At 50.1% G+C, this 27,674-nt stretch overlaps 1 protein-coding gene across 1 annotated transcript; it reads right to left on the bottom strand.

Moving 5' to 3' along the window:
- Nucleotides 1–4: 4 nt before the first annotated feature.
- dnah1 (dynein, axonemal, heavy chain 1) lies at nt 5–27,180 on the bottom strand. Its single transcript, XM_084706001.1, has 79 exons — nt 27,039–27,180; nt 26,474–26,699; nt 26,286–26,358; nt 25,940–26,114; nt 25,643–25,799; nt 25,369–25,501; nt 25,105–25,266; nt 24,701–24,956; nt 24,437–24,594; nt 24,030–24,241; nt 23,603–23,901; nt 23,330–23,480; nt 22,994–23,187; nt 22,679–22,904; nt 22,466–22,585; nt 22,283–22,365; nt 21,967–22,108; nt 21,736–21,891; nt 21,439–21,637; nt 21,050–21,303; nt 20,740–20,952; nt 20,362–20,526; nt 20,136–20,257; nt 19,905–20,010; nt 19,602–19,781; nt 19,358–19,498; nt 19,036–19,199; nt 18,799–18,912; nt 18,498–18,686; nt 18,156–18,261; nt 17,938–18,051; nt 17,705–17,854; nt 17,494–17,580; nt 17,126–17,312; nt 16,919–17,010; nt 16,676–16,830; nt 16,405–16,582; nt 16,104–16,298; nt 15,873–15,992; nt 15,616–15,774; nt 15,384–15,488; nt 15,145–15,285; nt 14,870–15,030; nt 14,593–14,750; nt 14,305–14,478; nt 14,127–14,156; nt 13,698–13,876; nt 13,337–13,567; nt 13,032–13,228; nt 12,797–12,932; nt 12,504–12,712; nt 12,126–12,297; nt 11,826–12,017; nt 11,618–11,728; nt 11,325–11,510; nt 10,909–11,100; nt 10,651–10,818; nt 10,361–10,552; nt 10,115–10,246; nt 9,545–9,670; nt 9,089–9,208; nt 8,627–8,776; nt 8,368–8,528; nt 7,839–8,064; nt 7,517–7,712; nt 7,058–7,209; nt 6,715–6,911; nt 6,387–6,531; nt 5,836–5,994; nt 5,440–5,571; nt 5,178–5,348; nt 4,704–4,883; nt 4,044–4,220; nt 3,665–3,835; nt 3,097–3,227; nt 2,267–2,411; nt 1,941–2,147; nt 1,544–1,778; nt 5–526 (listed from the first exon to the last, which is right to left on the bottom strand). The coding sequence occupies exons 2-79, from the start codon at nt 26,675–26,677 to the stop codon at nt 405–407; spliced, it is 12,660 nt and encodes a 4,219-aa protein (XP_084562127.1). The 5' UTR covers nt 26,678–26,699; nt 27,039–27,180; the 3' UTR covers nt 5–404.
- Nucleotides 27,181–27,674: the final 494 nt, after the last annotated feature.

The following is a 27,674-nucleotide window of genomic DNA, read 5'->3' as shown; positions in this document are numbered from 1 at the left end:
AAATGTGGTTTGGTGTTGTATTTCACAATTTTTTTCGCGAAAGTGTCCTCATTTAATTTGGCACCACTGTTGTCCCCATACCCAACCAAATCCAACATCTGCATTTGGACAAAAAGAGCATTGTATAGTGTAGGTGATATAGCATTATGTTCTTGACTAAGATAGTTAAGTGGTTAAAATATTCCACTTTCAACAAAACCACTGCGGTTGCAAGGTAGCAATATACAATGTATAAAACATGCTTAGCATGTCTATTTTAATTCAGAGAAGAATCCACAATCCTGAACCTGTATTTTAGACTGCATACCCTACTAGGGACAGGGTCTGTGCTTATGTGTGTCTATACAATGTGTGTGGTCTTGAGTGCATGTGTACGTGTGTGCGGTGTGTACGTGTGTGTGTCTTCAGTAGTCTAGTGCACAGATGAGGGCCACCCCCTGTTTGATCCAGTGTCTCTGGGTCTGGTCTGTGGGCAGCTCCACAGCAATGACATAATTGGTAGAATGCCCAGTTGTAGACAGGGTTCCTACAGGGGAAAAGATGAACAAGAACAAAATAGGATATACCTGTAATGAATCGGGCATTTCAAAGTGATATTATGTGGATGGCAACAGCTTGCTGATGATGGAAAACATTGAGTTGCACCTAGTGAAATTGGATACTTTAGTCAGGCTATTTTAGGCAACCAACTCAAGTGTATGCTCAACTGCTATTAAACCGTCACATCAGTACTACACAGCTTTAACAGTTGCCCTGGGTGCACCCTTCCATTGGTTTACCTGTTGAGCGTTCTTTTTAGTTTAGCAGCATTATCTAGCCACATTAGCATACATACCATATATGGTTTGCAATAGACTTGCTAAATATTTTAGCATTTAATAGATTAACGTAATAATTTTAAATATGATTACCGTATTTTCTGGACTATAAATCACTTTTTTTTAATAGTTTGGCTTGTCCTGCAACTTATAGTCAGGTGCAACTTATAAATCAAAATATATATAATTTAACATGTTTTTAAACGTTAATTCATACTGACTAAACTTGAACCAACGAGTTCAACGGATTCAGTGATGTGAAATGGTATCGGGAGCTTGGTGAACTAGTTTACCGGTAAATTGCTTGTTGGACTCGCTAGATTGTTATGTTAATTAAGCCTATTTAGCCTCCCAGGTATGTTCTTTGTCCTATTGTGTAGCTGAATAACTTGCCTTTCCAGATTAAATGTCTGTTTTTGGTCTTGGATTTTGTGAAATACATTTCTAAATAAATGCTACTTATATGTGTTTTTTTTCTCTTCATGATGCATTTTTTTACTGATGCGACTCCGGAGCGATTTATAGTCTGAAAAATACGGTATATGTTTTATAATCATAATTTAGCTATTACAGTTTGCAATGTTTGCCTAGCAAAATGTTGTCCGATAGGTTTGAAAAGACTTATCGCTCAGAGGGTTTGACACCCTGTGCCCTGCACTCTTACGACTGAGAAACCAGCTACACCCCTGGAGCTGCACACTCAGAACCTCTCCAGAGTCACTGACCGGCTCTAGTGAGGGTCTTGTAGATGGGGCAGATGTAGACCCCAGAGGAGGGAGCTTTGCGGTTGGGCTCAGGGACCATCCAGATGACAGCCATCTCTGTGTACAGCTCTTTGGGTCTGGACTGTTTGAGCAGGCCTTCCTGCTTGTCCCAGCAGGCTCCCTCCAGGAACAGACCGTGGATGTAGCAGCCCATGTCAGGACGCTCCTTCAACTCTGAAGCCGACACCTTCATCACCTGGGAGGGGAAGGGGAGGGGGAGGGGGATCAGGAAGGGACAGAGAAAGGTTTGTCCCAGCACAAAGTCCATAGACCACTGAAACGTTTGTCTTCGTAGAGAGTAACTTATGTGTATGACAGCCATCCAGTCTGTTAGGGTAGGGGGAGCGTCCTTCCTCACCTTGAAGTCAAAACCAATGGTGTCTATGGAGACCACGGATCGACGAGCATAGTTCTGGAGTGTTCCTGTGAGGAAGGCCTGCGGGAAGAAAAAACCACTGATCCAGAACACCGCTGGGATCCCGTCAGAGATCCAACCCTTCAAGAACTTGATCCTCAGGAGAAGGTCAGACACCCAGGAGGCCAGAGGCTTCAGGGATGGGTAGGCCTGGAGGATGACAGTGGATGGGCAGTGTTTGAGAGACAAATACAACTGTATCAAATGGACTGATATAAACCATTATTACTATCATCTTTTCACAGCCTGTGTGTGTGTTTCTTTCTTGCCTTGCCCTTCCATATGTCCGGCACCACATTGATGAAAAGGCTGTTGGCCATGAGCTCCAGTTCTGATGACATCACCACTAAGCCCTTCAGAGCCTTCACTATGTCACTGAGGCTCTGGGAAATGACTTCCAGCAACCGGTTATACCTGAGAAACAGAGGAATATGGTAGATGAATGACTGCAGGAGACTGACCTGCTATGTGAGCTGAGGGGTGTATGAGCAGCAGTGTTGGGGGAAGTTACTCAAAAAAGTAATATATTAGTTATTACTTATTATTGTTCAGTAACGGTGCGTTCACACTGCAGCCACGCGATGCGTCACACAACAGGTACTTTAGAGAACTACATGAATCTGTTTGAAACGCCCCCGAGCATGGTGAACTGTGGGAAGGCGAGCGATGGCAAGCGATTCGCGTCGCTGCAGTGTGAACGCACCGTAAAAGAGTAATGTGATTAAGTTACATTATTACTTACTGTACAAACGTATTATATTACTTTCACTATTATTTTTAATATTAGCTAGCTGTGAAAACGGGTCGCCATCTCCATTAAGGGTTAAAGTGGATTTTTCTCTAGCTTCCAGATCCTTTTTCTGGACACTTTCGAGGTGTTTTTTTAAGTTTTGAGTGCTGTTTTTGGCACTAGATAGTATTTCTAAGGCTATTTTAGTATTTTGTTAAATTCATGCAGTAACTTGGACAATTAATAGTTACTTAAATAAGTAACTGTAATAATATTACTCAATGTCAAAAACGAACGCATTATATTACTTTGTTACTCATTAAAGTAATAATATGATGTAACATGTAACACTGATGAGGAGTGTATTACCTAATGACCTCCTGCATCAGCACTGTGTTCATGGACTCCTCATACATGACTGGATACTTGGCCATGACCTCTCCAACATTGATGGGTGGAGGGATCTTCTGTCCTATACCTGCCACAATCTCTTCCACCATCTGCATGAAGAGATATACACCATTAACCCAACCCTCATCCCCCTTTCAAAGAAAGTGGAAATGCTCATGAACAACATTATTGCCTTTGGAGATATTTGCATTGCCTGTCACCAGAATAGTATCCAATGCATTTTTATGGTGTTTTGTAACTAGGGAAATGTGACAGTCTAGACACATGCGTCTATCATGCTGTAATCTAAACGGAATCTGGACAGGGGAAATATGCCACAACACCAAAGGTCCCTAGAAAGACAAGTAAAAAAATGGTTTATGACAAGCTGTCACCTATTGTCTACATGCACACACACTCACTCACACTCACACCTACACACACACACCTACACACACACACACACACACCTACACACACACACACACACACACACACACACACACACACACACACACACACACACACACACACACACACACAGTACCTCCTCTCTGCCCTTGCCCCCACTGGCAGCTGCTCTGGGCTGCAGCTTCAACACTGCTCCGAGCAGAGCAAACGTCTCATTCTGGGCAAAACTGATGTTAGCGTTGTCATGGAGACCAAAGATCTCAGGTGTGTCGTTGATGGGCAGGCCACGGATGTAGTCCAGGTAGCCCTAAGGAGGGTGACCATGACAACCGGTCATTAACAAGCCACAAATAACAAAGCACTCATAGACACATTAAATGGACTGACGTAGGTGTCAGGTCTGGATAAGAGCGTCTGCTAAATGACTAAATGTAAATGTCAGTCTGGAACAGTGCTGATGCACGATGGTGCATAGCGAGAACCAGGCAAAAGTGAGGTCTGCAGTGTGCCCTAACCTTGACGTCCAGCTCCGTGTTGATCTGTCTGTAGACTCCAGAGGGAGAGTAGGCGTGGTCGGGGAGGAGCACGGAGGGACAGTAGAAGTCCTCCAACACGTTGAGGATGCAGCGGCGGTCCCAGTCATCAGTCACACGCCCGCCGTAGTTGATCTCCCCTGCAGTGTACTTCAACACCTGGACACCAACATCAGTCCACAGGAAGTTTAACACACACACACACACCACACACACACACCACACACACTCAAGGACCTCTACACATTCTGGCAAAGCTGTCTGATCTTGTTCTAAGTGTTTACTACAGCCCATGGCCCAAAGACCAGCAACTCCAATTTCGAATGTTTGCAGTATCTGTCTGGATCAAGAGGAGAAGTGAGAGAAGACACGGTTTAAACTGTTTAAACTGTCTGCAAATCGTTTGAATAAATGTAAGTGCTGCTAAGTAGGGCTAGATGAAGAGCAGTGCTAAGTAGGGCTAGATGAAGAGCAGTGCTAAGTAGGGCTAGATGAAGAGCAGTGCTAAGTAGGGCTAGATGAAGAGCAGTGCTAAGTAGGGCTAGATGAAGAGCAGTATTTAGTAGGGCTAGATGAAGAGCAGTGCTAAGTAGGGCTAGATGAAGAATAAATCCAAACTACAACAAAGGGGGAGTGTTCCACCTTGTAGGGAACGTCGTGGTACTCGTCCAGGAACATCTTCAGCTGGCTGATGCAGATACGCAGGTCTCCATCAGTGAAATCATACGGGATGTTGAAGCCCAGCGGGCCGAACTTCTTGCGCTCAATGGTGTTCCCATGGAACAGGCACAGGGACAGGAGCAGGCACTTGAACGCCGCAGTCTGGACCACAGGAGAAGAGGGGGGGGGGGGGGGCCGGGCCGGGCCGAGGAGGAAGAAGATAAGCTGCTGCTACTTCTACACATTCAATATGGCGATAAATAAACGTCAAGAGTGGACTGGAGTCTAAGACAGTGTGTGCTGTGGTCATCTGTGAACTGCGACTGAGCTGAGGAACAAGGGAGAGACAAAAGACAGGCGAGGGGAGAGGGGGGGGACGACTCTCTTCCTCCGTCCTCACCTTGAAGGAGAGGTGAGGTGAGGGAGAGCGAGTGAGTGGGTGTGAGCCACACAGACCTTGGAGCAGGTTGTGATGAAGTCATCCGTGAGGCTCAGGTAGGTCTTCAGCAGGTTGGCCTTGATGCCCCTGGGCGGCTCGATGGTCATCTTGGAGCCGTTCTGCAGGATGGCCACGGGGAACTTGTTGCTGGGCAGGCTGGTGAGCCACATACGGAAGTCCCTGTGTACCTGGAGAGAAGAAGAAAAAACACTTAGGGTGAGATGGTTCCAGGCTCACAGTCAAGGGCGGGTCAGTTATGGACCTGTTGATGTCCCGTACCTTATCTGGGTCAATGTTCTCAATGAGTCTCTCCAGGGAGGGCATCCAGCTGGGAGCCAGGTGGCAGTTCTGGAAGAACACCCACTTCCCTCTCTCCATGGCACTGTGCATCAAAGCCTCGGCCCAGGGACCCTGGGAGGGAACAACACAAAGCAGGAGGGCTAAATGGAGGTCTTCAGAGAGCTACGACCAGACAGCACGTCAATACAGTCTGAAAGAGATACAGGACCTGGTGTGCCACACTCTGCTCAAAATACACCCCGTAATTAGCACCGAAGTGTCGAAACTGGGCTTTTCTTAGCAGGACAAATGAGAGTGACCTCATTTGATGAATAACGGTTTCCCCCCCAGGGTGTGAGAGGGGGAGTGAGACGGTCGTCGTCTCCTGGTCCTCACCTGGCCCTGGCCCAGCGAGATGGCGCTCATCTTCTTGGAGAACTTCATGAGGTCAGCAAACTTGTACAGGTCAGCAGCAGGATCGGTTCCAGGGGAGAGGACGAAGATGAGGGGCGTGGAGGGGGACGACTCCTTGAACACCACGGACAGATCTGATGTCTGGGGGAGAAGTGGAGGGGCAGCGGAGGAGAACGGGACAGTCAGTGGAGGAGGGAGAACCATGACACCTGGTAGGACTATGCACCCCTTGCTCATCTGATGTGCTGTTGTTGATGTGCTGTTTGGACGTCGCTTTGGATGAAAGCAACCATACATTTTGGATTCATTTGGCAGGCGCTTTTCTCCAAAGCGACGTACAAATAGTGCATATGGGTGGAACCGGGTGAACAACAACAGAAAATAGATTGATATCAGCTGCATTGGAAAAAGCCGTTAAATTTAGTTCAATTTAATTTGACTGTGTCTCTTGGAGAGGATGGGTGGAGGATGGTAACAATTCTTAAAAGCCCCTGTGGTGTCTGAGGCCTGTGTTCTGTGTTCTGTGTTCACACCTGGGGCTCTATGAAGCGCTGGCCCAGATGGGCAGCCACAAAGTCCTGCAGGCCGTGAGTGAGGCGGTCAGCCCTCAGGCAGCGCAGCACCAGTAACTTCTGGAAGGAGTCCAAGGTTGTGTTCAGTTTCCCTGGGATAGGCTCCCTATAAATCCCCACAGCCACACACACACACACACACACACACACACACACAGAAATGTCAACCAAAGCTAAACATACGCACACACTGTAAACTGTCATGATAAATATTTATCTGACTTTGACCCTCAGGCTCCAGTACGGGAAACAGTGTTGGAGGGTGAGAGTGGGGGCTTTGGAGAGAGACCTGTGGGGCTCGTTGCTGTCAAAGATGGTCTTGAAGCCCTGGATGTGCTGGGAGAAGCTCTGCGGGAGGCTGCTGAAGGTGGGCAGGGCAGACAGAGCCAGGATGTCCTGCCAGGCTCGCACAGACAGCCAGCTCACCGCTGGGTTGGGCAGCTGCTGCTGGGGCATCCCTCCAGACAACATGTACCTCCACTCCGCCTGGCACACACACACACACGCACACACACACCGGGGGGGTGTAAACACAGGCAAATCGGGACCACCACAATATTCTTTTATATCAGCACTGTAGAAGCGATGGAGATAGTTTCAGGGCAGGAAGGTGGAAGAGGAAATCTCCTCACCATGTCTATCTTGTCATCGTTCATCATGATGCGAGCACACAGGAGGAAGGCGAACATGAGCTTGTGCTTCTCAAACAAGCTGCGGCACACGTTACTGTAGAGGCTGAAGGTGAAGAACTGGTTGATGTTGATGATCCTCTGCTCCACCGTGTCTGGGAGGGATACAGGGACGTGAGCAGAGCAGGGAGCTGGACAGGGACGCCTTTCCAGCTCATTCACATTGTATTCATTTAGCAGATGCTGTGCTCCAAAGGGATGTACAAAGAGTGCAAATAACAACAGTCGAGGAACAAGGCCCAGAAGTGCATAGTTCTAGTCGACTTTCAGTGGTCAGAGTCAAGAAACGGTCTGTAATGACAAGCCACATATGTATAATAGTATCCTATTTTTCCTAAAGTCTCAACTGTTGTTGTTTTTTTTATTGTATCCAATCAATTTGTGCGTCTGTGTCGTCTCTACCTGCCCTGTCGGAGTTGCCGATGCCGGACAGGAAGATGCCCAGAAACCACTCCAGGGAGTACTGGTACATGGGGTCCACGTTGGACAGGTCCGACACGCAGAAGAAGAGGATCTGAGTGCGCACAGCCACAGGGATGTACTCCAGACGGGTGGCATCAATGTCCCGCTCCGTCTCCTCGGCAACCATCACTTTGGCCTGGCGGAGACATCAGCTTGTTACAGATACATGAATACATCCATGATTTAAGGTTGAGATGAACAAATGACTGAACAGTCACTGTGGCTGTTAAAACATGGGCTGGTGATTCTGCAGGACCCTGACCTTGATCTCCTCGGCTTTGACCTTGGAGGCACCCAGCACTCGGATGAGCTCCTCGTCGTCCACAGGGTTCCCCTCTGACGAGCTGAGACGGAACAGGATCTGGTCCTCGATCTCCTTCAGTTCCTGCTTCATACGGGCGTTACTCACTATCAGCTGGTTCTTAGCCTCCTCCAGGTCAGGCCTCTCTTCAGCTACCACCCGGCCCAGCAGCTGGTCCTCCAAACCACTACACAGGACCACGTGCACACACACACACACACACACACACACACACACAGCCACACACACACATCCGCACACACACACACATACCCAGCCACAGCCACACATACCCAGCCACAGCCACACACACACGCACACACACACACAGCCACACAAATATAGCCACACAAACATAATCACATACACAAATACACACGACAAAGGTCAAGGTCAGGGTCCAGTTCAAATGAAAGAGAACCGTTGTGGTGCTGGGTTATGGATGCCCGTGGACAGGGAGGTGGTGACATCTAGTGAGCAGGCTGCGTACCTGGGGGACAGAGTGAAGTTAATGAGGGTGACCTTGGTGGAGATCTCAGGGGAGTAATGTGGGTTGGGCAGCTTGGTGGTGATATACATCTTGAAGTCATCGTGGTAGGGAATGATTGCGTCTCCCAGCTTCAGAACCGTGCTGCCTTGCTGCTTGTAGGTCTGGGGAGAGAGAGGCACGTCAAGCAGTTAGGGAAGTTCTCATGACCATGAAAGGTTCACCCTGTTCAAAAGTAGGTTCTAGTCAGCTGTTCAGCAACCTGTCGCTGTAGAACAGGCTCCAGAGCAGGGTCCAGCTCCTCGCCCACATTTTCCAGTAGGCAGGGCTTCCCAAAGCGAATTGCGTTCTCCAAACTCCGCAGGAAGTCCCGGTCACTCAGCTTCATCACATCCAATCCATTTTCCCGTTCCTGGGAAACAGGAACGCAGGGCCAGTTACACTATTACACTTTTACACCTGTACTCAACTAACCTAGCCAGTAGAAACCTAGCCAGTTTCTATGTCATAGTATGACATATAAACAATTCTTATTTACAGAACTACAACTATGGATTTCACATTTTCAAAACCTAATGGAATTGTACATGCATCATTTGTATGTGGCTCTGGATAAAAGTGTCTGCTCGATGTAAAAACAAAGCTATTGTGATTTTTGGTTTAGCTCACTAGCTCCATCTGTGGGTAGAGTGAGAGTAGTGCGTGGGAGAGAAGAGGTTCGTACCATGTTCTTGACCCACTTGTTGGCCTGTCCCTGGGGGTCAATAAACAGAGGCCAGCGTTTGGAGTACTGAGTGATCACACCATTCTCCACAGACAGATTGTCCTTGGGTAAACCGGTAATCTAAATATATCCAAGGAAACAAGGAATCACACACACACATCCACTTATCTTCACATAAACTTGTCATGCAGCATGTTTGTATTGTTTATATTGTTTACATATCCTGTACACCTCCCCAAGGAAAATATGAAATACATCCAAAATACATTCATTCATTCATTTATTCATTCACAAAGTCATTTTAGTATCAAGATGAACTTACCTCCGATTTTCGCTCGCAAAAGTGGAAACACAAACAAACCAAAGGAACAAACAAACACACACACACACACACAGACACACACACACACATGTAGGAGACAGATGACACTGCGTGGTGTGTCAGGAGGGTCTGACCTGCCAGGAGCGTATCTTGACCTTGTCCCCCAGAGTGCTGATGAGGTTGGGATCCTGAGTGTGAGGAACACCGAGCTTTTTAAAACCTAGCAGCCACTCTTCTGCCATGGAGGCCCGGTACTCCCCCTGACAGATTCACAAGAACAGACAGAAGGACACACACACACACACACACACACACAGACAGACAGACAGACACAAACGTGTAACAGCCAGTAACATGCATTTACATTTATGCAGTTAGCAGGCATACATGACATACATCACCAGTATCACTGTATTGCTTTATAAATGTCCAGACTGTAATATACAGGAGGGGGAACACTTTCCTCAGGCCTCCAGTGACATCTGTTCCCCCTTTGTTCTCAGTGTAACAGACTGGTGCATACACCTACACACCTTAAGCTAACACACACTATCATATCAATCACATGCAGCTCAACCAAGCAACAGGAGAAAAACATCATGATTTCGCACACACACGATGTGCAAGACAGAGCTACTCCACACACAGGCGGCGGCAGGGGATGAAAAACCAGGTGGTTGTGAGCCCTGGTAAGAGCCACTCACAGTGAAAGGCCCCAGGTAGGCCACATATCCTGCTGCCAGCAGCACGTCTCCTGATACATTATTGACCATGTACTCCAGGTGCTGGACTGTCTCCTTCCAGCGCACCTTCTCATCTGCCAACCCTCCAATCAGCTAAACACACACACACAAACAGAACTTCATCAGCAACTTACAACCGGTACAGACGACAGACAACATGAATGAAAAATAGCCGGTAAGGTTCGAACTGGACGCCGTGTCTCTGACCTTGTCTGCGCGGACCAGGCGGCACTCACACAGCTGGCACTTGGTGTCCAGCTCATCCCTCTTGGCCAGGCAGTCGAGGTACTTGGCCTGCAGGGTGGCGATGCCCTCCTCCACTTTATCAAGCTTCGCCTTGGCATCATCCAGGATGAGCTGGGTTGCAGCTAAGTCCTCTGAGGCCTCTTGAAGGGCTTGCTGCCCACACATACACACACCGTATTTACCAGTCAGTAACTAAGAACTTAAGAAGTGAACTGTGTGGGATGTGATCACATTTCAAATAAAAGGCTTACCCTTTTTGGTTCCACACCCCTGGCCACAAAATGGTACACATGCATGGCTCGCACCCACTGACAGATGGAGGTGCAGGCCTTGGATACTTTGGCTATGTTGGCTGGCTGGAACTCTTCATTATCAATGTATGGCTGAATTAATTTGATGACAGAATCTGGAATGTTTTCCTTATGTGGGTAAGGTAGAAGTTGGTGTCAGTGTGGAACACAAATTCCAATTTGAATCATTAACAAATCGTGTCATTTGAACACTTCTACCTTGTCAAATTTGAAGAGACTCTCCAAGAACTTGCCAGGGTCCTGCAACAGGCCCTTTCCAGGTTCCCAGTAGTCGTCCACCTTGGTGCCTGGCTTCTCCCCAGCCACCTTCTTGGGTTTAATGCCCTTCATGATGCACACTGCCTCCACAACCAGCCTCACCCCGTTGGGAGGACGCTGCATAGCTCGCACCTACAAACCCCCCGCCCCCGGTTACAGGTCCAGCTATGAAGCCACACTGCACATTTGTAAGTGTTCATTTAACACCAGGAGTATATATTTGACTTGTTACCTTTTTCCTATAAACCCAATCTCATGAGCTGGACCTAAACACTCCGGGTGTTAAATGAACACTTCATGGAAAGTGCAGTTCACGAGAAGGACACTTGCGTCCAGCAGCATAGAAGAGGTTGTACCTCTACGACGTCATTCTTGTTGAGAGACTTGAGGCTGGTGAGAGCAGCATCCAGTGCGGGCAGAGCCGCATCCAGGTCTTTCTGGGCGTCGGTAGCAATCTCCTGAGCAACGCTGGCCTTCTCGGAGGCCTTGGCTTCCTCCGCCTGCACGGCCGTGCGGGTCTCCTCTGCCACCACCGTGTCTTCCTAGCAAGGCGCAGGGCATGGTGTCAGACCGCACGCTGAGGGGGTTTGGTGGTGGAGGTGTGACTGGATGTGGTGGTGGAGGTCTGGAGCTGGCGGGGTGGGGGTACCTTGATCTTCTCCATGGTGACCACCGTGTCCTTGGCAGCTTCCTCCAGCAGGGGTCTCATCATCTCCAGCTCCTCCTGCATCTTACTCACGTCCTCGGCTGTCCTCAGGAGCTACACACACACACGTAGACACACACGTACACACACACCGGCAGTCGTAAGTCTTCTCTCGTTAATGGAGGCCTCTACATTAGACCATTGGCCGTACCTTGTCGAGGCCGGTCTTCATGCGCTGGCGGGCGCTGTGCAGCTCCTGCTTCTTGCCTCCGATGAGAGAAGAGAAGATGATGAGCAGCTCCAGGTAGCTCTTGGGGGTGACATAGTTGTAGCGGGAGAGCTCAGCCAGGTACTGTTGACACTTCCTGGCCACCATTTGGTGGATCTCCACACACATCAAAGTCTGGGAACAAACGCGCAGGTACAAAAATCGATTCACACCCATTAGACACCCAAACACACACATGCCTCTCCTGCTCCAAACAAAGACACACACATATTCAGTCCTCACCATGCCTCTCATAACAGTGGGGCCGGCCTCCAGCTCTGGCAGTTCACTGAGGAAGGAGGAAGCGACAGACTGCAGGGCCTCTTCTGGCCAGGCGCTGAACCAGTCTAGAGTACAGCAGGTCACCAGGGAGGGGAACTGCCTCAACCGCGCACGGAACACCTCCCCTATAGGACTGTGGAGGGAGGGAGGGGGAGAGGAAAGGATGGCCGAGGGGGGGAGGAAGGAGAGGGCAATGCCGGGAGAGGTGTAGGTAGAATAAGACAGAAGGGTAGTTATGACTGAAAAATCACTTCACAAAGTGCTCAAAGCACGTGAAGGAGACCAAGAACCTTTGCTGCTGGTTCGATCACATGGACAGGACATGGGAAGTGAGCGGACCTCATGCAGAGCACGGTGTGGATGTTGCAGCGGACCCTCTTGATGTAGGCAGCCATCAGGTTGGCCTTGGTGGGCTGCTGGCCCAGGTCCTGCACCACAGGCTTCATGGCTGTGAGGATGCTCTCCTGCTCGTCCGCCGCATACAGGTTGGGGACGTCCCCGGAGTTCAGGATGTTGTTCACGTCCTCCAGGAACGACTCGCTCTTGATCTGGACCCAAACACACGACACGGATGAGTGGCAGGGACGAGGGACAGCAGGGGGACAGTGTGCCCGCGGGCCCAAGCCAGTTACCTGGGTATCCACAAACAGGAAGGTGATCTGGACGTTCTGCAGGCCAGCCTTCAGCATGATACTCTTGATGTCCTCCTTCCACTCGGCCAGGCCGTAGTTCTTGGAGAGCTCGATCTGGAAGCACTCGTAGTCTGAACTGGGGTGGACAGACGGAGAAGGACCCTGAGAATGAACCTGGGACAGATCCAGCCATGCTGACTCCCTGTGTGGGACGGCCAGTGAGTGCGAGCCTCACATGTGAGTGGCCAGCTTGGTGAGGGACTGGCGCCCGCTGCCCCCCACCCCCAGCAGCAGGGCGTTGCCCAGGGGCTGGCGCAGGATGCGGCTGATGCGACACACGTGCTGGATGGCGTCCATGAAGAGCACCAGCTTCATCTTGGTGGTACTGATCTGGTTGTAATCCTCCATATACTCCTCCATGACCCTGGCCAGCTGCCAAACAAAACCACAGATGGGATGACTTGTTTACTATTAACATATGATATACATAACATCTCCACATGTCTGTCAGTCTGACTGCCATTCTAACACACAGGTCACCTTTTCCTTGTCCTCAATGAGCTGGTAGACTTTGTTGTCGGTGCCAGGGATCATGAAGTCTCCGAACATGAGAGGCTGGGTGGATACAACTTCCTCAAAGCTGCAGCCAAACTCCTGGATGCGGGCCTGCAGCAGCTGGTCAAACCAGTCCCTGTCTTCTTTATTCACCAGGCGGTCCTGGAACACCCGGCAGCTCTCGTGGTACCACAGCTGCAGCAGGTGCACTTTGTCCTGGACACGGACACAGACACAATCCCATCAGATCCACGTACCTGGCGCTGGGTCTGATCCACATGCTCCTGTCTAACAATAGCTCTTTCCATAGCTCTTATGAAACAGGATTTCGAGGGGAGTCCAGTGCCTCAGTCTTGGTGGCTTCGGCCATCAGGATGCCTTGGAAGACTTTGGAGAGGTCTCTGAGGTTGAAAGTGTAGTGGGACTTGGCTGGAGTGGGGAGCAGCTGGGAGGTGATGGTGGCATAGACGAGGATGGTGGCGTCCACCAGGGGCTCGTTGAGGGGCTGGATCTCTGGGACAGGTTCTGGAGGGGGAGAACGAGACATTGAGAAGACAACACGGAGCCCTTCCCTTTGGGCAGGTTCTGAAATGATAACATATTACATTTCAGACCGTTTCCTTCCTATACAAACTGCTTTTACTGCACAAAGAATATGCTGCGTGAAAAAGCGGCGCGCCTCAAATAATGATGAATAGATAATGCCTGTCTATGGTGTTTTATCTCCTGTCTCTTCCTCATCTTCCCTCATTCTCCTCTCTCCTGTCTGACTTACTGCCTGGTTCTTTTTTACTCATATTTCCATCTGTGAAACAACAAAAACTCTGTTAGAGACCAACCCTGCCCTCAGCCAGCGGGCCCATCCGTCATCAAGACCCACCACTGAAACAAGCCTCCTTAATCATCTCTACAACCATCAGTCGGACACTCCTTCATTTTAGCTTGTGACTTACCCATCCAGCTTCCCAGAATAGTGGAGAAGATTTTCCTCTTGCTGGCGTCCTCCATCTCGGTAAAGGAGAGGAAGTTAAAGTGGCGGGTGAAGCGCTGCGTGATGGGGTTTCTGCCCCCTCCTGGGGGACCCATCGCACACGCAAAGTTGATGTCCACCAGGTTCTTGAAGGTTCCTGAAGAACAGAGCGAGGAAGATGACTGAGGAAAACAAAGAGGATTCCCCTCTCATATCCAGGCAGCTCTGTGTGTGCCTGAGTCCCAGCCGTGGGGGGAGGAGGCGCCCGTACCGATCTGCTTCCTGTCGTACCAGCCTCCATGGTCCATCCACTGCCGCAGCAGCTCTATGGGGGGCTGGGCCCCGTACGTCTCCAGCAGGGGCATGTTCAGGTCGTCAATGAAGAAGATGAAGTACTTCCCAAGGGGAGGCCCAAACACACCCTTCCGCCTAACAAAGAAACAGGGCTCCTTCCTTTAAAGCTCCCCAGACACATGACTAGACATCCCAGTTAAGAACACCTTGGAATATCGCTATAAGAGACTCATATGAGCTTGTTGGGGGTGTACCTCTTGTCCAGCTTGCTGTCGATGTAATCTTGAGTCTGGTTGGCTGAGGTCCGAGCGGAGAACATGAGGAAGTGTGTGATGTACTCTGAAGACATGTTCTTGAGCAGCTTATCAGACATGGTGAGGGTCTTCCCTGTGCCAGTCGGACCGATACACAGCACCTGGTGAACACAGCCCCAATGCATTACAACTAAACCTTCACTTACATACTTTTCAAGCCAGACGCACACAGGACACAGCTTAGGGATGACAAGGGAGAGATAGGGTACACTCACAGGTTTCTTATTGGACAGCAACATGTCCATCAGGAAGGACATGCGTACTGTGTCTTGGGTGGGCACGATGATGTCAGAGTAGCTTGTCTCCGGGGTGATGACCACATCCTGGGCAGAGTTCATCCAGCTGACCCACTTAACCTGCAGACCAGGGCAGGAAACCACAAGTTGTCCCAAAGTACTGCACACATATTTTCATCAAAATCTCTGAGTGTGTGTTTTAGTTTTGAAAACCTAACCTTCCTCCCCTTTTCTTCCTCCTCTTCCTCAGTAAAGTTACTGATCCCTGCATCATCCAGCTGGTAGTCATACACCAGTCCCTCTTGTGGGAAAAGCAGGCCGATCTGCCCGACACAAATGAACACACTGATGCAGTTACAAACACACACACATCAAGAGCTGAAGTCCCACCACGTGACGTGTAATAAACTCCACTGCGCTGCCTGAAGGAACCTCGTCATGACCTCTGACCTTCTCCTCGGTCATCTTGCCCCGGAGCCAGGCACTGAAGCGCTGGCAGCTGGGGGCGTCTCCTGTGGCGCCCACACTCCAGATGAGGGAGAAGATGAACCAGGGCTCTATCAGCTCCTTCAAACGCTCCAGCTTGTCCTGAAGAGGTGGCCTCTCACCCTGCCCAGCAGCATGACACAGAGGCATCATGGAAGGGCTTCACCCTGCACACATGCTGATGATACACAACAGACCACAGCATGCTGCCGCCTGCTCACCTCTCGGGGGATGAAGGGCTGGAAGAAGCAGTCCAGCAGTTTCAGGAGGCTGCAGGTGAGGTTGCTGTCCATGGAGGTGATGACCTCTTTGACGGATTTCCGCAAAAACGTGATGGAGTCCTACAAAAGACACAGGCGGGCTCAGCGTCTTTGTGTCTTTATGTCAGGCTTGACACGCGCAAGCTATTTCGTATGTTTCCCAGACCCTCTCCCTCGGTCTCTGTCTGCTACCTGGAGGAACCTGGTGAAGAGGGAGTTCAGCTGGTCTGTGTAGGGCTGGAAAGGCTCAGGGACCTTCCTGAGCCAGCACTCTGTGAAGGGTGTGAGTCCCAGGATGCTGGGCTCCAAGTACACCATCCCACAGCGAGACACCGTGGCTGGGGAGGCCACTGCTAGGTCCTCCACCTCAAACATCAAGGTCATCACCTGGAGGACACACACAGCACAGCAGTCCCGACATCAGAACGGACTGAATGAATGAACTCTGTCAATCCGATGGATAAAGGTGGAAGGCTTTTCTTTTTTTTCTTACGTCTGTGAGTTTGATGATCTCTCCCGAGCTCAGACAGAGTTTTTTGTTGTCGTCCAGCACGGTGTTCATGTTCTCAATCCACACGGCGTCCACCGGCCCGTCAAACATGTACCACTTCTTGTCCTCATCCATGGTGCTCGTCCCTCCCCGGATGAGGGACGAGAGGATTCCATCTGTCCTGCAGGGAGCGCAGAGAGGGAAGGGAGCGATGAGTGAGCGCGCGTGTCTCTGCGCGAACGCTAACGACGTTGTGTGGTTGTGTGATTCTCACCACTCATGGGTCAACAGGTCAAACTCTCCATAGAGCTGTCCCATGGTAATGGACTTGGGGTTGAGGACGTGTATATGAACAACCTCATACACCCCACCACTCACTGACGCCTGGCCCTGCAGGGCTGTTATGGCCGCACCCAGGATCTCATAGCACTAACGCACAAACACACCAAAACCAACTCTCTCAGAGGCAAATCAACACGAAGATGATGTTAAGGAAGAGATTCGAATGAAACCAGACCTTGGTTTTCCCAGAGCCAGACGGTCCCACCAGCATCAGGCCATGTCTCACAACAGTGGTTTCATACAGCTGGATGCACTTGGTGATATATGCTACAGTATCAGATGGAAGAGAGACGCGTGGGAAAGATGCACGTCACAGGGTCATCTACCGTGGCCGTAGAGTGTGCGTGTAGGTGTGTGTTTGTGTGTGTGTGTCATTACAAACCATCCACGTCCTTGAGGTACTTCTTGGTGCAGACATGGCGGATTGACTCCTCCAGGGTGCCGTAGTCGATGGGCTCCTCTTTGATCTTGGGGAAAAGGTCGGACACGATGCCGTAGAAGAGCTTGAGGTCGTCTTGGAGGAACTTGGGGACGTTGACGTCTCTTATAGCCCGCAGACAGATCAGCTCCTGGATGAGGTACAAGGAAAAAGGTCATTTGTGTTTTTGTTGGACGAAAATAGGAATAATGCCTCTTTTTCAGGGTATAGTTTAGTCGGCAAATCAAGAGGTTGCAGATTCAAATCCCCCTCCCCCCTGTACGGTACGTCAAGTTGGATAAAAGTATTGTCAGGATCACAAATATACACACCTCATTCATATCAGGATTTTCTCTCTTTAGGTTTCCAGCTGCAGAGATCACGGTCTTCACGGCCCTCATCCCAAAGTCATAATGATCCTGCATACAGAACCAAGCACAAGAACATCAGGATTACAGTAAGACTGCCTAACAGTCCTGGTTGAAGTCAATAACGTGCTGCAGGCCAAGCGGCCTGTTCTGTTCATGCAGCCTAGAGGCCCACCTGGGAGCTGAGCTGCTCTGAGGACAGTTTGAAGGTGGTGGTGATCTTCTTAGAAAGGACTTTGGCATCACTGAAGCCAAAGGAGTAGAGGGAGATCTCAGCAATCATGGCATAGTCAGGGACCATCATAGCAACAGGACGGAACAGGGCCTGGAAATAACAAATACAGTGTCAGTAGGACCTTTCTGTCATCAGTGGAGCCAGTGCAGGGAGAGCAAGGAGTGAGGATCCACCTTGAGGTTATCTGGCAGTTCAGTACGCCCTGCGTAACCAGGGTTCATGGTAATGAAGACAGCACAGGAGGCCACCAGTGGAATTTCTGCCCCCTCAAACACAAAGCGCTCCACCTGTCGAGACACGACGAACACGTCGAAAAAACATGAGTGTCTACTTGTCCTATCATCTGGGTCTCAGATACCAATACTTCTGTGCCATTCCATTTCCAGCCCACCCTCTGTTGCTGGGCTTTCTGGATAGTTGTGATCTGCTGGGCTACCACAGACAGCACCTCCACATCAATGCGGTTAAACTCGTCAAAACATGCCCAGGCTCCAGAGCTGCAGGACAGACAGCATGACAGAAAAGGTGCCTCATCATTTGAAGCCACTTTCATGAACTTTCACCATGAATTACTCCATCATATTCACCAACAAAGTCAATACCATCAACTGTGACAGTGGGCATCTTTTACAGACATTTGTATTAGAATGTGTCATTGTGGGTGTTCCTTCTCATTTTACAACAACATTTCCAGTGCTTTAGGGGTGCTACATTTGTGCTCGGTCGGTCTCACCTGGCCAGTCCCTTGAGGAACTTGCCCATAGCGATGAAGTCCAGCTGGTCAGAGCAGTTGAACACCACAGTCTGGATGGCCAGTGCCTTCCCCAGGTCTTTGGTTGTCTCGGTCTTCCCTGTTCCTGCTGGACCTGCGGGAGCCCCCCCAAACTTCAGGTGCAGTGCTCCTGTGAGGGTCAGATAGCACCTGTGAAGATAGGAAGGGGGGGGGGGTACTTTAGAATGACTTCATAACCCTTCTCATGAACAAGATGTGTGAGAACACAAACCGTAGACACTTCCTGACAGCCTGGACTTACCTGTCTGTGAGGGGGGTGATGACCAGACGTCCAGAGTTACCCAGGTACTCATATCCGTACAGGAACTCTGCATTCACAGCTCGGATATACATGTCATCTCTGGCCCAGTAATACCTGGAACGGGTTTGAACACAGTACACCAGTCAGCTGAGCATGTGCTGTGCCTTTCACAAGAATACATACAATCCCAGGAGCAGCCTGGGAGCTGTGGGGTCAGGGGGCGGACGCAGGTTCAACCTGAGCTGGCTGATCCACTCAAAGTCATTGACACTACACACTCCTTCATCCACCAGCTTGGCAGACACGTCCTTGGCGTGGACCTCGATGACGATGAGGGCGGAGAGGACGGCCCTCTGCATCCTGGACAGACGGCCCCTCACCAGCTGCACCAGGTCACCCAGCTGCACAGAACACCTTCATGCATTACTCTCCTGAGGCTGTAGAAACGTGGATGCTCGGATTGTGTTTTTCCACGAAGGGTTCTAATATACCAGCTTGTTGAGGTCAAAATGAAGCACAGGAAGAGCAGCCTTGGTCTGACCAACCTGCTTCCCCTCACCTGGGCCTGTAGCTGGGGGTAGAGACGGCTACCCATGTCTCCCTGCTCCAGGGCCCCAGACACCTCCGTGGTCCAGAAGGTCTGACAGCCAGCAATGACCACCTGCCCCGGCCATGACAACACCCAGGTGGTACGCGGTTCCTGAGGGGAAGGAAACATGGTCAAATGGCTCCTCTGTTTGCTCTTCCAGTTTCTGGATCTCTACCGCACTGAGAAGTGGAGGAGTTTGCTGGCAGGGCCTGACCTGTGGGTAGGCCTGAAGGGAGCGTTGAATCTGGTCCCTCAAACTGGCCTTCATAGACCTTTCCACTTCCCTTAGCCAGTCCTCCACATTCCCAGAGGGCCACACTGGCACACTGAGCATCACCTCCTCCCCCTCACCGGAGTACATGTGGGTGATCTTCAAGTCTGGTTGGAACTTCAGCTGTAGGCCAGACAGGCTGTTACGTTTGTGTTTTTCAGCTGACGCAAACATGTTCTACTCATTATTCTGTGTCTCTAGAAGACCTATGTGTCCAGAGAGGGGAGAGAGAGAATGAAGACAAACCCGAGCAATGTTCTCGAAGCACTTGCGTAGATGAGGCTGGACCGCAGTAGGATCTTTGGTCTGGGACAAAATCTCCAACAGCTCATCATCTGACAAGAAATAGAATCTGAAAAATGGGAAGGCCAGTGTTAGAGTTAGATCTTGAAAACCCTGGCAGTTGCTGAGCAGACAGCAGGTCAGGTGGTGTGGACAGAGCCACAGGCCATGTTAGCAGGCAGGCACACAGCCTACCTGGGGAAAGATCCCCTCTTTGTCTCCAGGTACTCGCTCAGCCCCTTCTGGACCAGCTCCAGCAGCTTGTTACAGTCCTTCAGACTGTCCAACAGGCGGGGGTCTGGACACAGGTCGATAACCTACAAACACACACACACTCCAAAGCATGACCTCCTTCCCCATGTCTGTCTACTCGCCTACTGGAGGCTGTTGTACGTGGTTGTTAGGGAGGGCAGGGTCGGACCTGTTTGTTGTCGTGAGCCCTCGTCATGACCTTCCTCCAGGTGCGCTCCATGGTCTGGTACCTCTTGCCCTCAACGGGCAGCTGGCGGTTGATGTCGTCAGAGCTGAAGATGGGCTCCAGGTAGAGCCAGGAGCGCTGGCATGTCAGCCACTCTTCCAACACATCCTGCCAGCAGAGGGCAGCACAGCGTGAGGGATGAGGAATGCTCCTCAGGAACCGGTTCTCAGTGAACGCGCATCGGAGTGAGCGTTCGAATCGACACAAATGCTTTCGATTGTGGAATTCAAACGCATTCCGTCCCCATTCTTGACTAGAAGTCCATCCGTATGATTTGGGACTTCTCCCAGAACTTCAGGCTCCTTTCGCTAACAAACGTACCTGTGTCATCCGGAGCTTGGTCTCCCAGGTGCTTATGCGCTCCTCGAAGGGCTTCTTGAACGGGGAGAAGGACATGCTCTGGGTCATAACGATGTGGTCATCCAGGAGCTGAGAGGCCTCGTCTGGGCTCTTCAGGATGTACGTGCCCGTCTCCTTGTAAGGCAGCACCTCAAACATCACCGTGGACCACTCCTTCTCCATCTTATTCAGGGCCTGGATGGACGGAGAGGAGGGCAAGAATATACTTTGCGGAACTTTTGTTGAGCTCCATGTGTTTTTGGATGGATCGCTTTCCAGCACAATCCAGTACCTGCTCGATGGCGTACTCCTTCCCCGCCACTTCGGCCACGTGGGCTATCTCACTGACGTGGTCCTGCAGGCCCAGCTCCAGGCAGCGGGAGAAGGTCAGGTTGGCTTTGGGCTTCACGTTCATGTGGATGCGCTCAGACAGCAGCTCCCAGTGACGGGCCCGCATCCCAGGGTTCCTCAAGCCCTGGATCAGGGGGATGGACGGGCGGAACTCGTCGATCTTTTCCCGGATCTCTGACGCCACCTCCTGACAGGCTGGGAGGGAGGTGATGTACGGCATGAGAGAGAGGAGGAAAGGAATAGATGGACAAGAAGAAAAAAAAGAGTCGGAGAGAGGCAAAAAAGAGAGAGCAAACTGCCTCTTGTGCCTCTTTGGTCAGGACTCCTTACCGGGGATGTCCTTAAACAGTTTGACACACTTGTGCATGGTCTTGAAGGCGTCTGTGACGTTCCGCTCCAGCAGCTCGGGGTCGATGGTGGACAGCGGGTCGTTGAGCCAGCTCTCGTGCCAGCGGAGCCAGTCTGACGTGGTGGTCCACAGGTCTCTGAAGGGCAGGAAGTCCCTGCTGAGCTTCTGCAAACGCTCGTACTGCAACACACGCACAGACGCTTCCAGAATACCACGAGGATTCCGAGCTATCATTTTATTTCAGGAGGATAATAGCGGGCTATCATGGCCCTACTCACGTTGGTGACGGGGAGTCCAAACAGGCGTTCCCGGTTGTTGTAGGTCTGGGCCATGGTCTGGGATTCCTTCAGCTGCTTCCCGACACGCCTCACCTCATTGGCCACCTCGTGGGCCCTGCTCACGTCGGTGTGGGCGGCAAAGCCGGCCACCAGCATCTACAACCACACAGGCGATCAGCGACTTCCTCAGCGCACCAGAAGGCTTGTGGATGCTGCCCCTTCCCCACCGACCTGCAGAGAGTCAATGCGCTCCTGGAAGTTGTTCTGGTCGGCCAGCTGGATCTTGTGGAAGCGTTCTTCATCCTCCACGTGCTGCTCTGATACTGTCTCTATTTGGGTCAAGATCTTGTGTGACCATGCCATGGCTGTCCACCTGCACAGAGACCGACAACGGACACTCCTTCACTCCTCACTGACTATCTGAATTCCCTGCTTGGCCCTGTATAGCCTAAGGTATCCAAGCTAGAGGATGTGACCACAATCTTATCTCAACATCCAACAAAGATTTGAAAGCACATTTTGTGTGACGATGGATGGTTTGTCTTACTTTCCATTGAAGTCTTCATTGGACAGACTGTAGAAGAACTCGTCAATCAACTCGTAGTCTGACATGGCTTTAGATAGGAGCTCCTAGGGGGAGATTTGGAGAGGGAGATCAAATCAGACGTCAAATCAAAGGTCTCTGAGGGCATTCGGCTTTCTGTCTTTTTGTATGAATATCAGTCAGAACCTCATGGCCCTTCAGCTGCTCGGGGATCTGCTTCATCCATTCACGCTGCTCGGAAAGCTCCTCAATGCTGTTGGGTTTCTCGTACAGTTTCATGCTGATGGCCTTGCACTCTTCACATGCCTTGAACAGAATGGCTTAGTGTACCCAGTATCTCACTTACAAAGCAAACCCACCCACACGCGTGGGTTTTCTTCACACACAGGACGGACTCACCTCTTCCACTTGCTTGTGTAGTTTGATAACAAGCCGGTCGAGCACAGCGTTGGCCAGAGCTTTGCGCTTCTTGGACAGGTTCTGGCGTACGCTATTCACACTGACAGTGAAAGGACCGATGACTATGGAGGCAGGGAGGGAGTGGTCCAGAGTCTCCTGCTCCTTCAGGTGCTGCACCACCTCCTTCTTCACCTCCTGGGGAGTCTGGCTCTCCTGGCTATGAGCTCTGTGCGGGAGAGACACAAAGAACGTCGGCAGCTCGCACGGTCAACTATGTCGGACGAGTTTCTCACGAGGGGCTGAGGTGGGTCTTACGTGAGGAAGGTGTCAACGTTGGAGTTGTGCAGCTCCAGGTGCTTCTCATACTCGCGGGCGTAGGCCTTTAGAGGTATGGCCGCCTGGCGCAGGGCTCGACGGATCATCTCCCTCAGCTCTGAGACCACAGGCTCCAACAGACCCACAGACTCCAGCAGGGGAGTGCCACTGATGAACATCTTCTGCATCACAAACTAAGAGAGGAAGGCCAAGTTACCTTCACATCTTCATCGTGAAACGTCATCATCTTCACCGTGTGTGGAGCAAAGCTATTTGAATTGACAGATCTTTACTGTAAACGTCTATATCAGTTCATCCTGACGCTGTTTATCTTGCCTTGTCCAGTTGAGGTACGTTGTGTGTGGACAGTACTCCCTTATCAAACAAAGTAATGATAGATGTTTCAAAGTTCTCCAGAGGAGTGCTGTAATGCACTCCAGTCTGGTCCAGAACCAGATCTACCAGGAACAGAGGGTTCTTCTTAGGCCTGAATACAAAGCAGATACATCATCAACACACATCCCCTCACAAAATGATACAGTGCATAAGTAGAATACTGCAATTCAAACAATACGAATGCACAACAAGACAGCTATAAACGCAGCTGACTTGTAAGGGCTGTTGATGAGGTCGGACCCCCAGACCAGGTCCCGAGGACAGGAGAGGACACTGTGGCACGCGTCCAGCAGCAGCTGGGCAAAGCTGACCATCGAGTCCTGAACCAGGAAGCGCAGGGAGTCCTGCAGGTTGTAGCGCACCAGGCCCATGAGGCTGCACAGCTTGGACATCCTGTATACCTCCCAGCGGGACTCCGACAGACTGTACCAGCCAGGCCCCACTTCTCTCAGGCTGTAGCGCACGCCATTACACAGCGTGGTCACCAACGAGTCTCTCAGGAACAGCTGTACCTGAAGGGTTTCCAATGTATACAGTACGGGGATGTTAGACGGGCTCTCAACGTGCGCTACGGTCGGAACAGCGTATGCGAGCCTAAGTCTTTGAGGTTTCTGCTGTGTCGGAAGTCTTGACATCTTACCTGTGCATGTGTCTGCGACTGGGTGACCTCAAATTCTTCCAGACGCAGCGATTTGGTGAAGGTGACGTGGAAGAGGCTCATGGCTGCCACTCTGTTACACTCGGCTCGCACTTTGGACAAGGCAGAGATCACCTCTGGCTTGGTCATGAGGGAGTGGAAGGCAAATGCAGCCCGGTTCTTCTCAAAGGGGTAGTCGGGGACAGACACTAACCCTATGGACGTGCATGTTAAGGAGACGTTCCGCATGATACACACAATATATCTTTGATACTGAAGGTTATATGACAATATGTTACAGTGGCACACCAGCAAAACTCCCATATACTTGAGGAGTACACGGCCTTCTAGTGAGTTCTACTGTTCTCCCTGCAGTCCCAGTTCTCTACAGTAAACAGCAGTGATCTCACCCTCCCGGGGGACACACACAGGATCTTCCTGAGGCAGAGTGATGTGGGAGAACTCCTCAGGGTTGGACAGCACCACTCTGTCAAAGCTGATTCTGTTCATGGTGCGGTCGAAATCCAGCTGTATCTCCTTCCCCAGACGGCCTATACACTCCTCCAGACTGCGTATACACAACATATAAAAGACGAGAAAAGGAAAATGGGGGACTCTGACAAAGGCACACAATCAAATGCGACTGAAGAAAAAAGTACGGTGACACTTCTCACATTTTGAGTCTAAGGCCAGGGGTGGAGAGGGCGTATTTCTGTATGCGGCTGAGGCTTTGGGGGTTGAAAGGCGGGGTGCCGCTCCACACAGGCATGCAGTCGACAGACAGGTGGTAGAGCAGCAGGGCCTCTGTGTTGTCCCTCCAGCGATGGGCAAACTTCACCCGCTGGCAGAACACACGAGGGTCCTCAGCACTGAACAGCAGCCTGATCCTGGGAACCCAGTACTGAGTGGCGGTCAGATGGTACACACCTACTGTACAGACCACGGGAACAGGGCATCATCAATGTAAAAAAGCGAATGAAGTACAGTAATACAGTGGAAAGAATAGGCATAGGATAATCTCATGAGGTGAACTTAGTATCTTGTACTTGGATCTAACAGTTTCTAGCAGAGTATTTGCCTTGGATTTTCTGGGCCCCATTGAGAACAGGATTTCCTTCTGCATCTTTGATATGCCCGCTGCTATCAGCCTTCTGGACCAGGTAAAGGCCTTTCTCCTGGCAGTAGTTTAGGACTCCAACAAACTGCCAGCTGTACTCCATAGTAGGGCTTTTTGGGTCCTCTTCAGAGTCAATGGAAAAGGAATAAACACAAAAGCATGTACTGTAAATACATTATATTTACTAACTGTTTTTTGAGAGTCATGCATGTAAAATAACGGTACCTGGAGGTATTTTGTCAATTGTTGGCAGCAGGGCTTTAGCAGGTATAGGTTTGCGGCCAGTTGAACCAGGATCACAGCCCAGGGCAAGCCAGTCTTGAGGGGTCCGACAGTCATATTCTTCATTGTCAAAAACCTAGAAAAAATGAAGAGAAATAGATACTCTCCTGCCATGGATAGCATCTGGTATGGTCAAACCAACATTCTAAAACATATGCACTATTACTTTGGAGACTAAGGAGAATTGAGCAGACCTGGCCTGTGATATGGGTCTCACCTCTAGAGGCAGGTAGTTTGCCACTGGTGGGAGTGGACTGTCTGGAGCGCTCACACATTCCTCTGTTCCCTGGTGGCGAGGCATCAGGAGGTTTGAGTCAATGCCTTCCTCTGCCAGGAGCTGGGCGATGTCCAGCTGTAGGTACTGCCGTCTGCGTCTGATTCAAAGGGAAGTGATAAACGTGAACAGCATTGAAAAAAGTACAACTTGAATTCAAACAATAGAGTTACATTACGTTCCTTGAATACAAAGGGTCGATCACGTCTCTGTTTCATCTGAGCTGTGGCCTACACGCACCTTTCAATCTCTATCTTGCGAGGGATCTCTCCTGGCAGGCTGTTGTAGGGCAGCTGGACCTTAGCTGTGTGACCTCCTGGGGCAAAGTCAGTCTGCTGCTGGAGCTGGGTGCTGGGTCCATGGCTGTCCTTCTCAAGCAGGCTGTGCAGTTCATGGGGTGTCCAGAAGGTGGTCACTGTGAGCAGAGTGCACACAGGATATATTGTATTGATTAAAAAAATATGCATATGCCATTATAAATGTCCAGTGGTTAACAGTCTGTAGAAGTATTTGTGAAAACATAACACCCATATACTCTATGTCTCCTCGTAAATTCAAAGCTCCATTTGCTGTGCATGAGCCCTACCTTTTGGAGTGTTGCACTCATACCCGGCTTGGCAGAGTAAACTCTGTTGGGTCACTGGTCCATCTGTGCAAGGCTTCAGTAAGTAAGACAAAATATGTATTAATACTGTGGCATTACAACACAATGTATATTGCTAACTGTAGCCTGAATGTATGACATTGTAGCCACAAATGATAGACAGTAGCTACCTGAAGTCTTGGTTTGGCTGCAGTTGTAATGAGTTCAGAGTAGTACCCCTTCTGCTCAATCAAAGGGTACTTTCTTATTGGAGGTAGTTTTGTGTGACCTTGTATTGGTGGTAACTTGGACTCTGAAGGTTTGATGGGTGGATGTGGAGCTAATAATGTACCAAATCCATGAGGATGGTCGTGGAGTCCCTGCTTTGCCTCCATCTTCACACAGGTCACCTGTCACCTGTCACAAAGGAAGAATTACAATGTTGGTGCAATCTGAGGAAGTAAGCACTTCCTGAATCAAATCCAGTATCTTGCCTTAAGTTGCATTACTGACATAACATGGCATGACAGAAGTCGTCAATTGACCAAGTAACATTACATTACAGATACAAACTAAAGCTAAATTAACGTTAGATAAACTTTTCTCATTACAATACTGTAATGTAGTGCAGCAGACTACTGCAATCACGTTGGTTCCCATCTGGCAAAGTTACAGTACAGTATGAAGTTCGAGCGAACTTGTTACTACAGACCTGCTATAAATAAGTTTTACTTGATGCTCTACATTCTGAAATACCTTCAGAAGGTGCTATTCGTTTTCAAACATCAAACGTTGCGTGAAGTTGACTTTCCATGAACCTAACGCCGTTTCTTTCTCAGGTGAAATCTCGGTTTCTATGTAGACTTAGTTAACAGAGCAAAAGTGGAGGACGCGGCAACGGTTGTCAGGGACTTTATCCTGTCAAACAGCTGAGCGTGGAGTGCCAAAGCACGTGACCTACTGCACTAAAGAAATTACGTTGCAAGAAGAAAAACAGGTTGCTTGGGCGCAAATAGGCTCACTTTCATTTTTGCTACAATATAGCCTACTTAAAGCTATAATTGGTCACTACTAAATAAACTGCACCAAATGGAGAATATGACAACTCCTGCTAATTTCTTTAAAGCCCATTACAATACTTTCGCAAATGATCATGAGGATAATGATAATGGTGATGATGATGAGATAATACACTGGAATGGACAGTCCTGTACTCAAATTAGTGAACCTTCCTGTCCCACCAAGGCCAGGCTGAATGTGTTTGGCAGAGGAGAAGCCCCATTGACCCGTGCTATCCCCACACCCCTGGGTCACAAGGCCTCCATAGCCTACCACTCGTTTCCCATGGCAGATGACAGAAAACATGCCTCCCGGCCCGACTTCCAGAGCAGG

This window comes from Hypomesus nipponensis, chromosome 9, assembly GCF_054491055.1.
Source record: "Hypomesus nipponensis isolate SF chromosome 9, ASM5449105v1, whole genome shotgun sequence".
NCBI lineage: Eukaryota > Metazoa > Chordata > Actinopteri > Osmeriformes > Osmeridae > Hypomesus > Hypomesus nipponensis.
The sequence above is the reverse complement of the archived record's forward strand: the minus strand, read 5'-3'. Positions and strand labels throughout refer to the sequence as shown.